The sequence below is a fragment of the Biomphalaria glabrata genome, chromosome 11 (genome assembly GCF_947242115.1).
Source record: "Biomphalaria glabrata chromosome 11, xgBioGlab47.1, whole genome shotgun sequence".
NCBI lineage: Eukaryota > Metazoa > Mollusca > Gastropoda > Planorbidae > Biomphalaria > Biomphalaria glabrata.
Genome location: NC_074721.1, coordinates 40,191,583 through 40,209,415, shown reverse-complemented (window position 1 = coordinate 40,209,415; position 17,833 = coordinate 40,191,583). Strand labels below are relative to the sequence as shown.

The 17,833-nt window shown below is 37.2% G+C and overlaps 1 protein-coding gene across 1 annotated transcript; it reads right to left on the bottom strand.

The window, feature by feature from the left end:
• Positions 1-436: 436 nt before the first annotated feature.
• Positions 437-10,487, bottom strand: LOC106054928 (serine-aspartate repeat-containing protein F-like). The gene is made up of 8 exons (XM_056045598.1): positions 10,397-10,487; positions 8,102-8,222; positions 7,206-7,408; positions 6,225-6,351; positions 5,230-5,432; positions 4,135-4,261; positions 2,472-2,681; positions 437-1,379 (listed from the first exon to the last, which is right to left on the bottom strand). Exons 1-8 carry the CDS (start codon positions 10,470-10,472, stop codon positions 437-439), a joined length of 2,010 nt encoding a protein of 669 aa, XP_055901573.1. The 5' UTR covers positions 10,473-10,487.
• Positions 10,488-17,833: the final 7,346 nt, after the last annotated feature.

Here is a 17,833-nt window from a genome sequence, read left to right as displayed (position 1 = left end):
TGTAAAGTAAAAAAAAAAGTAAAGTTCCCCTTTCAAAAAATGTGATTTATGGGGCAGAGGATCTAAAGGTCATCTGTTTCTATGGCCCACGGTTAACATTTTCTCAAGATGACACGGTTTAGATCTCTTTCTGATTTTAAAAATAAATTTAACTTATCACTACTAATTGATAATCGGTTAATTTTTGGACTGATTCGTGTATTGTCATGAATGTATAATTGTGCAAAATTTCAAATCTTAACCCAAGAATGGTTAGTGGCAGAAAAAATATGTTCAAACCTTTCACCAGAGTTGATATAAGTTTGTAAATTAAAAAAAAAACACAAAACCAACTTGCCCTGACATTAATTTTTATTTCGAAAAATTAGTAAACAAGTATTTAATTTCTTTTTAATTGTTCCAATTTTTTTTTCTGGAGATGGTGTATCTATTTTTCTTACTTTTTGTACGAGTCTATCCATTCGTTATTGACATCTCCATAATCGTCTTTTCTGTTATCTTCTTTGCTGTTATCGTCGCCAGTTCCATAGCTATCTTTGTCGTAATCTTCATCGGTGTCAACGTCGCTATCATTATCTGTACTGTCACTGCCGAAATTATTATCACTTTTACTCTCAGCATCATCAATGACATCGCCGTAGTTATTGATGTCTTTATCGTCAACGTTTTCTCCATAACCATCATCTTTTTTATCTCCAACGTCATAACCATCATCTTCTATATCTCCAATGCCATAACCATCATCATCTTTATCTCCAACGCCATAACCATCATCATCTTTATCTCCAGCGCCATAACCATCATCATCTTTATCTTCAGCGCCATAACCATCATAATCTTTATCTCCAACGCTATAATCATCATCATCTTTATCTTCCACGCCATAACCATCATCATCATCTTTATCTCCAACGCCATAATCATCATCATCTTTATCTTCCACGCCATAACCATCATCATCATCTTTATCTTCAATGTCATAACCATCATCATCTTTATCTTCAACACCATAACCATCATCATCTTTATCTCCAACGCCATAACCATCATCTTCTTTATCTCCAACGCCATAACCATCATCATCTTTATCTCCAGCACCATAACCATCATCATCTTTTTCTCCAAAGCCATAACTATAATCATCTTTATCTCCATCGCCAAAACCATCATCATCTTTATCTTCATCTGGATTGCTATCATTGAATCCATCACCATAACCATCATCTTCTTTATCGTCATCCTCATCGTTGTCTTCATTTCCGACACTATATTCATCACCATCATCTTTAACTCCATCGCCATATCCTTCATCATTTTTATTTTCCTTTCCACTTCCATAGCTATCATCGTCGTCCTTACTACCATCGTCATTGTCGTCGCTGCAAAGGGAAAGAAAAGAAAAAAAAAGGTGACATGTTAGTTCAATGTGACTTCAACTACAGCACCCAGCTTGTCTGTTCGCCTCTCTAGCAGCTACCACCATTGTCCCCCGTATCCTGAGACTTGAGACGTCAATGAAGGTTCCAACCCAGGAACAGCCATGGGCATGTTGTTCAACCATGGACATGTTCTTCAACCATGGACATGTTCTTCAACCATGGACATGTTCTTCAACCATGGACATGTTCTTCAACCATGGACATGTTCTTCAACCATGGACATGTTCTTCAACCATGGACATGTTCTTCATCCAATGACATGTTCTTCAACCATGTACATCTTATTCAACCATGTACATCTTATTCAACCATGGACATTTTATTCATCCATGGATATGTTAATACCTATACGCTCTATGGATATCTTTCGAATCTTTGCGTTAACGCAGGAGAGGCAGAAATCGTGCCTAGAACGGAATCGACTTACATTAATGCGATGCTTAGACTTCATTATCATCTTCTGGTTCAAAGGTTAATGAAGCTGAAGAAGTAGACTCACAGTGGCCTTCTACATTTGGTGTCAGAAGTATTAAGCCCAAGCATTCATTCTACACTAAACGAAAGGAGAGGCCCTATGGTTCGTGCGAGTATAATGTTGTACTTGTTTCGAAAGCCCCACTTCTTCTAATTTTGTTGAAGACCTGGTACCCACACATTGGCGCCCCCCGCCCCCTAGGGTCCGATTGTGTTATCTTATATACCTTGTAATAAGTACAGGTTAATCGTAAATTAGTTTTATGAATGGAGAATGATGCATATCGCTATTGTATTTGTTTACAAAGTCTACATAGAGAGTTAATATATCTACTTTAAATAATTTAATAAAACGTGCATAAAAATCCCATTTATTGAATTAAAATAGCACCTTTCTATTTTTATCACTCCTCATAGTATTCCTAACTAAAAAGATATATTAACTTTTTCTCTCCGTAATCATTTACCACATTCTGGAATCAACGCTGGTATCGTCAGTTAGGAGAGAAAGAGTTAATGTCACGTGGTCAACTTGAACTAAGGCTATTTAGGGCTCACCTGGCACACTGGACACTGCTATATGTGGCATGGAAACCTTGGGCCACCACACTGCTGTCAGTGTGGAAAGTCACTAGGATCACACTGCTGTTGGTGTGGATGGTGACTGGATACTCCCTGCAGTAACGGCCCAGGACGCCGCTCTCTTTGGTGCTGCCATTGTAGACCGTCACATCGTCACGGTGACACTCTGTGTCCACAAAGTCCAGTCTGAAATGTCACCACCAAGGGGTTTTATCCATTCATTTTCTATATCTAGATTTTCACACTAAAAGTAAAGGTTAATCATAGCAATCAGCACTTGCTTACAAAGCTTACAAACTTTTCATATGTAAATTATGAGTGAGTCTGGTGTGAATGTACATTTTGTTTCTTTCTAGTTACAATGTTTTGTTTGGTGTAATGCACAAATTGTAAGTCAAATTTCCAATAAAGATTATAATAGTAATAATTATTATTGTATTAACTCGGAGGCGCGGTGGTTGAGTGGTAAGACGCTTCGCTTCCCAACCTTGGGTCCTGGGATCGAATCTCGGTGAAGACTGGTTTTTTTTTTCGTGATCTTTAGAGTACCTGACATAAGTTGGGGAAAAATAAAGGCGGTTGGTCATTGTGCTGACCATATATATGAAAAAGCTTTGTCGACATCAGATCGCATCTAGGTTAGTTTCGTCATGTGAAAAACTGCACTAATCCTTAATCTTCGGAATCGTCATCATCATCATCATCAAACTCCATTTGAGTGAGACCTTGAGAGGCTCAAACCCTCTCTTGCAAAAGCCCTCGACAGAAACCCTGCTGTCTTGCGTAGCGCATAAATATCGCCATACAGGTCGAGAATTTGTGGTTTCCCAGACCTGTCGAGACGGAGATCAGCAAGTCTGGGGCAGTCAAACAGAATATGAGGCACGGTTTCTTCTTCTTCCCCGCAGCGGGGGCACCATGAATCTAAATTTGGCCATAGCCGTGAGAAATATGAGCCAACAGGACAATGGCCTGTCCTGCACTGTGCTATAATAGCTTGCTCAGGCCTGAACAGCCTCCACCACGGGGAAGTGCGGTCAGGGCGCCTCATGCGCTCCCAGACTCCACGGGCGTTTTGGGACTTGTCCCAGCACTCAAACCACTTTTCCATTTCTGTTTTTTGAATTATAGCCAGAGCTTGATGAAAACTTACAGCCTGTTCAATGGGTGGAATTTGCCCTCCCTGGTGGGAGCCAAGGGGTCTGCAATAGAATAGAAGACGTTATTTTATTATCTATAAATAAGTGGAAGCATTAAACTTGAATATGTCTGCCTTTAAATAATATGACAATCGGATAACCAAACATCTCGCTAAACTGATGATCAGTGGAGAGGCGTTGCTAAGCTTTGTGTCAATCGGTGCGGTTTACCAACGGTGACAAGCCGACTCAATTCAAGCTTTCCAAAATATATTTTCTCAATGTTAACTATCTTTATCATTATTTTTTTTTCCCATTTTGATGTTTCTCATTATATACGACGCAGGAATCTTTCGGTGCCGTCCCCATCCTTGCAACCCTTAGCGACGCCACTGGATCGGCACATTATGCATGCTCTACAATCACATACATGCAAACATTCTTTAAAGTTAGATTTAGATTTGGTATACACACACAGTCATAAAAAATATAATAATTACGTCAACTCAATGATAAAACCGTCTCCAGCGAGGATGGTCCATTCACAGTTCAGATTGTTGTAGTAGCTAGAAGGATAGTTGTAGCTGGTAAACACGCCTTCAGGATCTTTCAGTACTCCACCGCAAGCTGAAATGAATACAATAATCTATTAATTAATTTATAACTTTTATATAGCGCTACTTTCATGCTTATAGCATGCTCAGAGCGCTATGGTCCAATCTCATTTGTGGACCAATTTTTTTTTTTTTGGGGGGGGGGGATTTCTGGGAGAAGGTTTTTCTGTGCTTTCTTAAAGGCGCTCAGTAAACACAACTCGAACCTTGAGCCCCCTTTCATAGGTAGCCTAGCCAAGCCAAGTTTAAGCGTACTTAGCCTCTCGACCATGTATCCCGTTATAAGAACAACCTTGTATTATAGCGCAGGGCTGGACGGACCATTGTCTCATTTGTTCATCCGTTGCACAGTTCAGTTCATGTTATGGCTAACAGTGCCCACTAGCGGGCAGGAAGAGGTAGCAAATTCTGTTATGTAAGTCATCTGAAAAAGGGGCACTGGATAGATCCTCATAGAGAGCAAGCATAAAGAAAGGGTCCAGGATTGCAGATGTCATACACAACAGTAGTAGAAAGAAGGGTGACCGTAGCTGTGTATCAAGGATTGGCCTCTTTAGCCACACAAGAAGTTGCAAAGGGAAAAGAGTGTCGAGCGACGTTTCCAAAATATATATTGTCTTTTCTAATAAATTATAGAAGATATTCCTTGGAAGAAAATGATAATTGCGTCCTAAGATATCTTCCATTCTAATGTTATTAATCATCTATTTCTTGATAATTCGTGTTATAACTAGGGTACAAAACGAAACACGTGCAGTATGCGCGCTGGGCTGTCGTTCGGTTGTCTCCATAGTTTCCGGTTCATACCCTGCCGCTGCCATCCCCCGTCGTCCTGCAGGAAGTTTGGACTAGAAAGTAGACTATCTTTAGCTCTAAAAAAATCATTTAAAACATGTAAAACATTTTATAAACAGTTATTTTGTCTTCACGTGACCAAATTTAGGAGACGAGAATCCTTAAAAACCCATTCGAATATCTTACTGTAGAATGTGTAGGTTGCCAGGAATCCTGGGAAGACCGTGGAGCTGTCTGAGGTGAACGTAATCAACATTTGGTTAGCAGACGACAGGAAGACTCTCTCGTCTGGAAGCGTGCATTCGTGAAACAGTTGGCTCGCTTCAACGCTGCTTCCGTCGTAGCCCGTCACGTAGTCATAGCCACATTCAGTGTTGATGTAGGTAAAACTAAATACCGAAACAGAAATAATAAATATTGGAGTTACAATTTAGAAAAAAAAAACAACTTAAAATAGCTAAATCACAAGCGAAAATGCACCGAGATGCAGTTTTACTGTAAATTTGCTTGCAACAACACTGATAAAAATTTTAACATGTTTATCATTATTAGCAAAAAACCACAATTTGTTTTTTTGTGGTCTGTCTGTCTGTCATGTTAAGATCTCAAAATATAGAAAAGCTATTGAAAACACGATTTCACTTCAATTTGTAGCTAGCCAAGTTTAGATTAACTACATGTTGTTATTAAAATCGATTAGGAATCGATTCTTTTCGTTCTTCAGTGCACGTACATAATTTCTAAAGTGCCTTGAGATGCGAACCCAAACCAAACACGTCAAATGAGTCGCAAAGAGAAACCACTTCCCATGACGATCAAGGGCGCTAGAGAGTTGCACATAGCCATGTAGAAATTTAGCCGGCAGCATATGGCCTCTGAAAGAGACAGTTGGATAGCTCTCATGAAGGCCGCGGGACAAACATTTGAGGCCAAGGGGGGAAGCCTTTGTAGAATACAGGCACAGAAGACAGAAAACTGAAATAGAGGCCAGGCGGACAACGGCTTTGCCTGAATCAGCTGGGGAAGAACATGCAGTTAGCATGTAGCCATGCGAAACACGATACTATTCCTTAATCTTCGGAATCGAAGACATTGTCTTTATTATTTATTAAATGTCTATCTGTCTGGCTGTCTGTCTGCTACAGCACGTCAACGACATACAATAGTATTTACTTATTTACTTGAGAAGAATTTGTTGACCCTCTGGGGCGCTGATATACCAGGAGCAGGAGGCGTCGTCCATGTAACTGTCTGGGTAGAGAGGGCTGGATATTTCACCAGTTGGGTTGGTGAGGTTTTTATTGCAATCTGAGAATGTGGCAGAGAGTATGTTGCAAAAAATATAACACATTCTATCAATCTATCTATCTATCTATCTATCTATCTATCTATCTATCTATCTATCTATCTATCTATCTATCTATCTATCTATCTATTTGTCTATCTGTCTGTCTGTCTGTCTGTCTGTCTGTATATCTGTCTGTATATCTGTCTGTCTATCTGTCTGTCTGTCTGTCTATCTATCTATCTATCTATCTATCTATCTATCTATCTATCTATCTATCTATTTATCTATCTATCTATCTATCTATCTATATATATATATATATATATATATATATCTGTCTGTCTGTCTGTCTGTCTATCTGTCTGTCTGTCTGTCTGTCTGTCTATCTATCTATCTATCTATCTATCTATCTATCTATCTATCTATCTATCTATCTATCTATCTATCTATCTATCTATCTATCTATCTATCTGTCTGTCTGTCTGTCTGTCTGTCTATCTATCTATCTATCTATCTATCTATCTATCTATCTATCTATCTATCTATCTATCTGTCTGTCTGTCTGTCTGTCTGTCTGTCTATCTACTTCTACTTTATGGTGTCCCTGTGGGTGTGTTTTTCTACATTTCTAAACTGATTCTGAAGCTGTTATCTTTTGTTGATTAAAGTCAATTTCATGTGTATAACGAAGCGAGTTTATATCGTTTTTTAAATTTTGCATCATTCTAAGTAATACGCCTTCAAGCGTGAGTTGGATTATCTGTCTAGAGCTATATCACTCCACAGCCCCTGCCAGCACTATTTTTTAAAAATATTTTCCCTCATGAATTAAATCTAACACAACCTAGATCTAGGTAGAAAAACATATGCGTACCAAGGCAGAAGTATTCCAGTGAGAATCCTGATCTAGTGACGCTGTCGTCTGTCGTGAATGTGACGTAGAGAATGTTCCCTGGAGAGGCGATGACCGTCTGGTGGTCAAGCGTACAGTAGCGGGCAATCCTTGTACTGTCATAGTCGTTGCCGTCAAACACTTCGAGATAGTCGTAGCCACACTCAAGGAAGAGATCGGAGATGCTGACCAATGGAACAAACACAAAATGTATAACTCTTTGTAAACTAGGAGTTCAATAATAAAGATGAAAGCACAGTATAAATATATTAAGTCAAAGATTTGGGAGGGCGGGAGGATTATAGTAAACGTTTAGCCGACCATAAGATTTTAGTGATTTGAGAACAAAATTGTAACAGACCATTCATTAGTAGGTTTTTTCACATGACTTCATTCAATGTTCGAAACGCTTGAGGATTTAAATAACAGAATTACCCTTTACAGAACAATTAGATCAATTAGTTAATCATTATATTACATTAGTTAGGTCAGGTTCACATTGAACTTCACTTTCACCTATCTTTTGGTCTGCTGGACCATTGGGGCACCACACAAGATCTGTCAACCTACTTTCTCCAATCTTCTCTGCCATTCGCTTTTGATAGAATTTCACTCTGATATTCTTTCTGAAAATATTGAAATCTGCCTTTTTACCTGCCTGGATAGACCACTTCGGGGGCCGATTTAGAGTTTGTGTTTCAACACTAATTGTCTTTGTTCAAGATACAGTGGGTATAAACAAAAATGAACCAGTCTAGGAGAGTATGGTGCTTAGTTATAGCAGAGTCAACAATAGTGCCCTAACAAGCATGAACTCAGTCGTAAGATGTATATGTCAAAGCTCGGATGATGGACCGAGTTGACTGTCTAATACTTACTTTAGAAGTATGTTCTGCCCAGGGGGCGCCGTTAGTGTCCACTCAAGGTTAAGGCTATTGTTGTAGTCGTGTGGATAATTCGGACTCTGAATGATGCCCCCTTGACACGTTATTGGGCAACCTGAAAGGTAAACAATAAAACTAACAATGTTATTAAAGGGAAACTCCGATGGTTTTGACAATTTTTGATATAATATGTGTTTTGATTTACAGATAATGAATATATTATTATTTTGTTTTTATTTGCAATAATAACTTAGTAATTGATATTTTTCTGACGTAATTTTCCTGCGCATCCAAAACGGTCAGACTTTCACCGGGTTTCTATGTGACGTCACACATGCCTATTAATTTAATCTATTGACTTACTGTATAACGGAAAACCATACAGTAACGTTTACATTCTCGTAAAAGAAATATATCTTGGTCTATGCAGTTAGATCTAGATCTTGTAAGCAAAGAAAAAAATGCGTGTTAAAAGTAGACTTACATGCTTGACTAACCACGGCAGTGTGTATCTTGTCGCCTGACCACTCAACACACAACTAACACTATCGCTTGGTTGTCTTGTCATGACCGACTACACGTAGTCTAGACTAGCCTTACACTGACCAGTTTGTTCAAATCAGTCAGTCCTGCTATCTATTTACTTCTTGGGACAGGGAGGGGCTTAGATGAAAATGTAATTTTTTTCTCGAGTTGGTTGTCCTAATGCTTTTAAATCTATCTATATACAACTGTACCATAGTTCTAGACTAGGCCTTCACTAAGCCTAACAGCTATTGTAAGAATGAAGCAATACGATTGGTCTAATCTAGTTTCCCTTTTCAGTATTGTTGAGGGAAGTGACGTATGCCTAACCTAAAAACAAAATATCATAGAACCCCATTTTTTTTTGTTTGGAGATGTCAAGAATTTACTGACTAATTTATTAAATATAAATATTTCTAAGCATTGAAATAAAAAAACGGAAAAATGTTTACTATGACAACTTTTTACGCAGAATTTAAATATGCAAATTTGAAAAACCATCGGAGTTTCCCTTTAAACGACAGAGAGAATGAAAGCTTCTAAAGGCTAGTGCTTACTATCACCCACATCGATGCTGGTTAGTGCTACCTAAAACCAGATTTGCTACTGATTAATACAACTCATAAACGTTATTAATAGAAGCTAGTGCTTAACCTTGGTTAGGCCAATAATAGAATATGCATTATCTGTTTGGGACCCCCCACAACTCAAGAAAACATCAAGAAACTGGAACAGACACAAAATAGAGCAGTGAGATTCATAACAAACGAATATTCACATTTGACTAGAGTAACATCTTTAGTAAAGTTAGAACGCCTTCAGGAAGAAGACTCAAAAATAAAACTCTGAACCATAATCTTCAAATACAAAAACAAAATCTAATAAAATACTCAAAAAGACACAAAGGTAAAGGCACATTCCTCGTTCCATATACTAGGACAAATTTGTAGAAATGAACCTTCTTCCCTAGTGCTAATAGAGGATGGAATGGGTTGCCAGAACCAGAAGGAAAACCAGTGACCTGACAGAATTTAAGTCATTGGTTAATATGCATGACTAAATGCATAACGCGTATGACGTAATCATCTTCTTTTTTTGAAGTAACGTCTGTATTTTCTAATATTAGAGGTGCTTCTTATATTAGTTAGAGCTACATGTAAGGGATGCTGCTGTTGGATAATTCTACCTATAAAGGGTGTTGCTAGTTATTATTGCTACCTGCAAGCAGTGTAAAACATGTTCAAACATTTACAGTGTGGCTACAGATTAAATACTACCTATAAACGGAGTTACTATTATGTAGTGCTTTCAAGAAACGGTTAAGCTTGTGGTTATTTTTACCCGGACACATTGTTGCTTATGGTTAGTGCTAAGTATCAACAGCATTTCTAGTAACTTTCTAGTGGTGTTTGTGGTCCGTATAAACCCGATGTTGAAATCGGAAAGACCTACACATGAACGTGTTGCTACTTATATACATATAAATATCGACAACAAGGGCATCAATTTAGAATAATTATACCTAGTTTGCGGACGATTAGATGTATTGTTTTTTCATTTTCCTTGTTCTAAGCTTTGCGTTTAAAGCGTGCTAAAATATGTACTTTATCTTGTCCATTTTGCTAGTAGCCACTGGGCAGTAATTAACATTTCTGTATTGGTAACACGATAGGACTAATGTTTGAAGTTGACGCTGCCAGAAAGTAAAACTACATAAAGATAAAGTCAACATTTAGGGGGCAATTGTCACCAAGTAACTACTACCTTGACCTGCTAAAGTCTCCAAGACGACTAAAAGAACTTGTACTAAGAACCAAAGCAAACGAGCGGATAACTCCATGATTATTTAATTTCTGAAAAAAAAAAGGGACAATTAATATGCAGAACAACAAAATCAAACGTGAAACAAATTTTTAATAAATATATATTGGAAACAAACACCTGGAGAAATGGCAGAGAACCACACCGAAAGTAAAGATATTATATTATTACATAGTCACATATTTGATATACGCTTCTAGCATTACATATGGACTTTAGCCTTTTTATGTTTGCAGAGAGAGGAGGAGAGGGAGTGGATAATTAAAAGTGATACTGGAGCTCATGTATATGCATGCTGTGGTGGTGGTAGGGTCATAAAGCGGGTCCCTCCACATGCGTCGGTGAAATTACGATAAGCAGGGAAGAAAAAGAGATGTAATGGAGGTTCCAGCAAAAGAGAGAGAGAGATGGAAAGAGAGCGGGCTGTTTCATTTCTCTGCAACAGATAAAACAATTAACGGGCTAAAAAGTACTTTGGGGGGAGTGGGTCTTTATAATGTGACCCGATTATGGAAACCTCAAACACACAAAAAGGTGGAGGGGGGATGTAATATAAAGCCTGGAAACAAATAAATTAGATCCAATAGTGTGACAACATCTTTTGTGGTAGATTTAATATTAAGTAAAGTAAAAGGAAAGTTCCTCCTTCAGCCCTAGCGATCTATAGAGAAGAGGATGTAAAAATCCTCCATTTCTGTGGCCAACGGCTAACGAGGGTCACTACTCTTAAGTCAAGCACAAGGACCAACCGCTTCCACTTTGCCAAACTAATCTCAGGCACCCATCATGGTTGGGTGAGTCCCTTTACAAAAGGATACCAACATTGTAAGTCTCGCGTCCTGACCAGTAAATAAAACCGTAAATTAGAGTAAAAATAACACGTAACGAGTCACAGTACTAACAAGTCGGTACATACTTTTAGTATGTACTTACATAATAGAGTATTTAGGACGCCTGTAAGTAGCACCATTAGTAAGATCACTAAGCATAGAGACACTTCAGAACAAAAAAAAAAAACTGAACCATAATTTACAAAACCTAATAAATTACTCAGATAGACACAAAGAAAAAGTTACATTCCTTATTCCATACGATAGAGCATGGTCTTACAAGTGCTCCTTCTTCCCTAGTGCCATTAGAGAATGGAATGGGTTGCCTGAGTCAGCCATGAAAACCAACGACTTGGCAGAGTTTAAATCATTGATTAACATGCAAGGCTAGATTGACACATGAAATGCGTAGGACATAATTATCTTCTGTTATATATAAATAAGATGAAAAGATAATTATTTGTCTGAATTACATCGTCAATCTTTCTAGTGTGGCATGTTTACTCATTTAAGAACATTTACGGATTATATTAGAAGAAAATCGTTTTAAAAAAGGTGAAAGTAATTTTACCTTATATAATTACTTGTATCCCTTTAACGAGACGATTGAACCTTCAACTCAAATATACATATATAGTGACTGCAAAACACTTTTTTTTTTAAACAGATCGATAATTTATCGTTACAAATATTGAACAACAAAAAAAAAAGTTATTGTTATTGATCTACCAAAAGAAAAAAAAAAGGTAGTGGTGATAATGTTAACATTACTGTTAATTTGTATATGCAAGTGAAATGACGTTACAGAGTTTCTGGTTTGCTCAGCCTCTTTTGGAAGTTTGGTCACGTGATGAAAGACAGCCAGGTAGTTTTGTCAATTGATTAAAGACAGCATGCTCTCTTAATTTGTATGTGCAGCTCACAAAGTTATTACAATTGAATCGTAACCTAGTTTACTGTTGACCTAATGCGATACAACAACAAAACTTGACACTCTATAATGTCTTCACAAAGCTTATATTAATTACCTCACTCTGTCTGTCTGTCTGTCTGGGTGGATTCATTTACATTTTAGTTTTCTCCCGATTCCCATTCTCGGATCAAGTTGAAACTTTGAACGATTATTCATTGTTGATGACAACACGTGAATCTATCCAAACAAACAAAAAAAAAACAATTAGTTAATCATCTTGTGGTAATTAATTTGATTTAACATAGAAAAAATTGGGAGATAAACTTGCAATAATGAGAGATATCGCAGCAATTGAATGATTCTCTCCCTTCACGCAATATAAGCTTTGTTTTGAAATATTTTTTTAAAATGTTACTTTTTTTTTTTAAATGTTACTTTTTTTTTTAAATGTTACTTTTTTTTTTTTAAATGTTACTTTTTTTTTTAAATGTTACTTTTTTTTTAAATGTTACTTTTTTTTTTTTTTTTAAATGTTACTTTTTTTTTTTTAAATGTTACTTTTTTTTAAAAGTGCGTTCTTATTACTTTAGTGTTTACGTTCTCTGTCTGTTTTATAGTCTGTCAAACTGGTTGCCCCTAAAATCACCGGGCGCCAGGTTGAAGTTGAGAAGGATGGGAAGCGTGGTCGAGAGGTTAAGTACGCTTGAACTTGCCTTGGTTTGGCTACCTATGAAGAGGGCTCACGGTTCGACACCTAACTCGAGCAGAGTTGTGTTTACTGAGCATCCACAAATGAGATTGGACCAGAGCGCTCTGAGCATGCTATAAGCATGAAAGTAGTGGTATACAAAAGCTATAATTTATTTATTTATGGTAACATTGATATAACAATACGACATTGGCCATAATGTTGTCTTCTTATCTTATATAATACAGACGTTACTTCAAAAAAGAAGATGATTACGTCCTACGCGTCATGCATTTAGTCATGCATATTAACCAATGACTTAAATTCTGCAAGTCACTGGTTTTCCTGGCTAGCTCAGGCAACCCATTCCATGCTCTAATAGCACTAGGGAAGAAGGAGTATTTGTACAAATTTGTCCTAGTATATGGGACGAGGAATGTGCCTTTATCTTTGTGTCTTTCAGAGTATTTTATTAAATTTTGTTTTTGTATTTGAAGATTATGGTTCAGTGTTTTATGTATAATTGCTACTTTACTTTTGAGCCTTCTGCCCTGAAGGCTTTCTAAATTTAGTGATTTTACCAAAGGTGTTACTCTAGTCAAATGTGAATATTCGTTTGTTATGAATCGCACTGCTCTATTTTGTGTCTGTTCCAGTTTCTTAATGTTTTCTTGAGTTGAGGGGTCCCTAACGGAGGATGCATATTCTATTATTGGCCTAACCAAGGTTAAATAACATTTTAGTTTTATGTTCTTATTTGATTTATAGAAATTTCTTTTAAGGAATGTACCTTTACAAAGATTCCTGACCGACATCTGGATATTAGCTCTTTTTGAATGTTAATTATATAGGCACTGAAGTATCGAAATCAATAACATCTATAAACATATATGATTGAGTGTTGTTACTGAGAACCCCCAGTTTAGTTCATGACCAGTTTCTTTGAAGTTTTCTTTCGTTAGTAGTCCGTCATACAATACCTGACAAGTTGGCTAGGGAGTCTGGTCGTAAAAGTATCACTCGTCGGGAAGGGTGTCGCTTTAATAAATGACATTAATAGAGCGAGAGAAAAGGAGAGAGAGAAAGAGAGAGAGAGAGAAAAGGAGAAAGCGAAAGAAAGAAAGAGAGAGACCGAATGAGAGAAAGAAAGAGAGAGACCGAATGAGAGAAAGAGGGAGAAAGAGAGAGACAGAGAAAGAGAGGGAGAAAAGAGAGAGAGAGAAAGAGAGGGAGAAAAGAGAGAGAGAAAGAGAGGGAGAAAAGAGAGAGAGAAAGAGAGGGAGAAAAGAGAGAGAGAAAGAGAGGGAGAAAAGAGAGATAGAGAAAGAGAGGGAGAAAAGAGAGAGAGAAAGGGGGAGAAAGACACTGATAAAAAGAAGAGAAAGTAAAAGGAGATTAAAAAGAGAAAGTTGTAGAAAAGAGAGAAAGAGATATGATGAAAAGAGAACGACAGAAAAGAGATCATGAGAAAAAGAGATACAGAGAGATAAAGAGAAAGAGAGAAAAAAAGGAAGAGGGAGGAAAAGAGAGAGAGCGAAAGAGAGAGAAAGAATAAAAAAAAGAGAAATAAAAAACAGGAGAAAAATACAAAGAAAGAAACAAATAAAAGAGAGAAAAAAAACGGAAGAATAGGAGAGAGAGAGAGACAGAGAGAATAAGAGCGATAGGAGAAAGAGAGAAAAAGAAATTGGAAACGAGAGATAGTAAGAGAGAACGTGAGTGTTGAACATCTTTATAGATTATCGGAAAATAGTTCCCTCCTGACTGCAGTAACACATCACACACTGAACGTGTAGCTGAGGAGCTGTGACAAGTTCAGCCAGGTGACAAAATGTGACAACAATGTGACATCTTTAATGATTTCTTGGAACAAAAAATGTCTACACGGGAAGGAAAAAAAAATGTTTTTTTTTTTTTAAATGGCTTTTGTTTCTTCCTTAAAAATGTCATCAGGTTCATATGTGTATTTTTTTAGTTGGAAATCTAGGGGGATTTTAAAATGTAGACTTCGTACTCACTGTGCGATGTGTTTCTGGGTGAAATAAACCGCTTGGCACAAGAAAAGAATTAAGGTCGGCTTCCCTTTTTCCGATATGTGGGAAGCGTGGTGGAGAGGCTAAGTGCGTTGAGCTTGGCTTGGCTTGGCTACCTAGAAGGGGGCTCGAGGTTCGACACCCGACTCGGGCAGAGTTGCGTTTACTGAGCGCCTAAAAGCAGCACGGAAAACCAACTCCTAGATACCACCTCCCCCCCACTGGTCCACAAATGAGATTGGACCAAAGCGCTCTGAGCATGCTATAAGCATGAATGTAGCGCTATATAAAAGCTATAATAATAATTATAATATGTGGATGTCATCAAAAGGGACCTCAAAACAGTTGACATAGATGTGGATTACATAAACATGGAAGACACAGCCCTTGACTGGGCATCAATGTTGACTGCTGGGAAGAATTAGTCGAGCCATTGCCTACATTTTGGGAAAGTTGTGGGAACGGCTTTTTAACTACAACAATTTGATCGTTGAGCTTTACACATAGTGGTTCTATTGAAAAACAAACCGAGCTAGAAAAAGACCTAAGACACCGATCACAAAAAGAAATAGACACGAAAACTATTTTGTTCCTTTGGCAATTAAATCGTTGAACAATATAAAACTTAGTGTTGTAAATTTCGCATAAAATGTTAAAGAGAAACTGGGGTATGAACGTATTTCTTGTGTACTAGCGTACAAATGTTTGCTCTAATCATGCACTGTTTTTTTTTTTTGTAATCCAGAATAGTAAAACAAATTTCCTCAGGAACAATAAAGATTAGTATTATTATTATTATATAGATGTAGGGCTTGAAAGATTTCTTATCCTATCTTATAAAATACAGACGTTACATCAAAAAAGAAGATGATTAAGTCCTACGCGACAACGCTTCATGCATCTGGTCATGATATACCAAAATATTAGCATGTCAGAACATAATTATTCCATAAAGTACATTGAATGTACAAGCGTGTCAATTAGATCGTTGTTGCCCGTGTCGTCCCGCTTGTGATATTTAGAAGCTAATAATCTTGTTGATTTTTTGTCACTCCTATCTTAAATCATCTTATCAAATACAGACGTTAACTCAAATAAGATGATGATTACATCCTACGAGTGCTCCTAAGTCAATCTAGTAATGGATGTTAATCAATGACTTAAATTCTGCCAAGTCATTGGTTTTCCTGGCTGGCTCAGACAACCCATTCCATGCTCTAATAGCACTAGGGAAGAAGGAGCATTTGTACAAATTAGTCCTAGCATTTGTCGTTGACATTTGTGAGTTTTAGGTGTCTGCATTTAGCTGAATAGTAACTAAACTTACGATGTTTTAATGTCGCTATCGGAGTGTCCTCAGGGTTCTATTTCGGACGCACTGCTTTACGACATTGTCTTAATAAAGAATTTAAAAGGTCGATGAAGATTTTTTCTGGGTGTTTCTCTGTGCTTCCTTCTAATGTCTACACATCCATTTTTCCCCCCGCTTAGTGTTGTACGCATTCTGCGCTGACTATGCAACAAAATTTTCCAAATCTGTATGCAAATAGGAGGTATTAAATTAACAGTTTTATAATTGTTTACTTTATAGATATACAGTTTATCTCTCTGAGGTTTAACGTTAAGAGATGTACAGTTTATCTCTCTGAGGTTTAACGTTAAGAGATGTACAGTTTATCTCTCTGAGGTTTAACGTTAAGAGATGTACAGTTTATCTCTCTGAGGTTTAACGTTAAGAGATATACAGTTTATTTCTCTGAGGTTTAACGTTAAGAGATATACAGTTTATCTCTCTGAGGTTTAACGTTAAGAGATGTACAGTTTATCTCTCTGAGGTTTAACGTTAAGAGATGTACAGTTTATCTCTCTGAGGTTTAACGTTAAGAGATATACAGTTTATCTCTCTGAGGTTTAACGTTAAGAGACATGCAGTTTATCTCTCTGAGGTTTAACGTTAAGAAGTCGACGCTTTGAAGAAATTTCTGCTTAATGCATTTATATCTGATATAAATAAAAAATTTAAGCCTAGCATGGCAATAGGAAAATACAAAAGTTCTTTAGGGCCTTTCAATCGGCATGACCTATGTAAACATGAACCTGAAAGCAAGACCAAGTAGACATAACCAGCTCAACGAGACACAGTCATCATGACCCAGGCAACATGACCCAGGCAACATGACCCAGGCAACATGACCCAGGCAAAATGAAAAGTCGATTTGATAAAGTCAACATAACAAAGTCAACATGATAAAGTCAATAGAATACAATCAACACGACACAGTCAGCATGACACGATCAACACAACACTGTCCGCATGATTAAGTCAACAAGACACAGTCAGCTTTATAATGTCAACATGACACAGTCAACATTATTTTGTCAACATGACACAGTCAACATTATAATGTCGGCAAAACAGTCAACATAATCAAGTCAACATGATGAAGTCAACATGAAACAGTCCTAATGATAAAATCCTCATTTGTAATTGAGGGAGGGCGTTAAAATGGGGGCCGTTTTATAAGAAGTGAATAGAGAAAAAAAGGAAGAGAGATTTCGTCTCTTTGTAACATAATATAGCCTTGGAACAAATTAATGTTATACCTCGTAGTTGGTGTGTTATATTAGCTTTTGCATAAATCTTTACATTTAAATTTAGGATGAAACTTTTATAAAGAAATAGTACATTGTTTTCTTTTTTTTGTTGCACATATGTTTAGATGCTCATTCAGAATTTAAAAAATGATGAAATCCTTGTCCAACCTCTCGCAGGACGGCGGGGGAACGGCAGAGTCAGGGCTCGAACCTGGAAACATACAGACGGTAATCTAGCGCTCTAACCACACGAAGTAAAATTTTTTTTTTAAATACAGCGCTGTGAAAACAAAGCAGTACAGAAGTTGCTTTTTTTTTTTT

Bases quoted from the DNA above. Each gene is read 5' to 3' on its own strand.
- LOC106054928 (XM_056045598.1), bottom strand. From the start codon at position 10,472: ATGGAGTTATCCGCTCGTTTGCTTTGGTTCTTAGTACAAGTTCTTTTA. The intron at 8,223-10,396 runs GTAGTAGTTACT...TTTACCTTTCAG, and splicing joins GGAGACTTTAGCAGGTCAAG to GTTGCCCAATAACGTGTCAA. The intron at 4,262-5,229 runs GTAAGATATTCG...TATTCATTTCAG, and splicing joins GGCAACCTACACATTCTACA to CTTGCGGTGGAGTACTGAAA.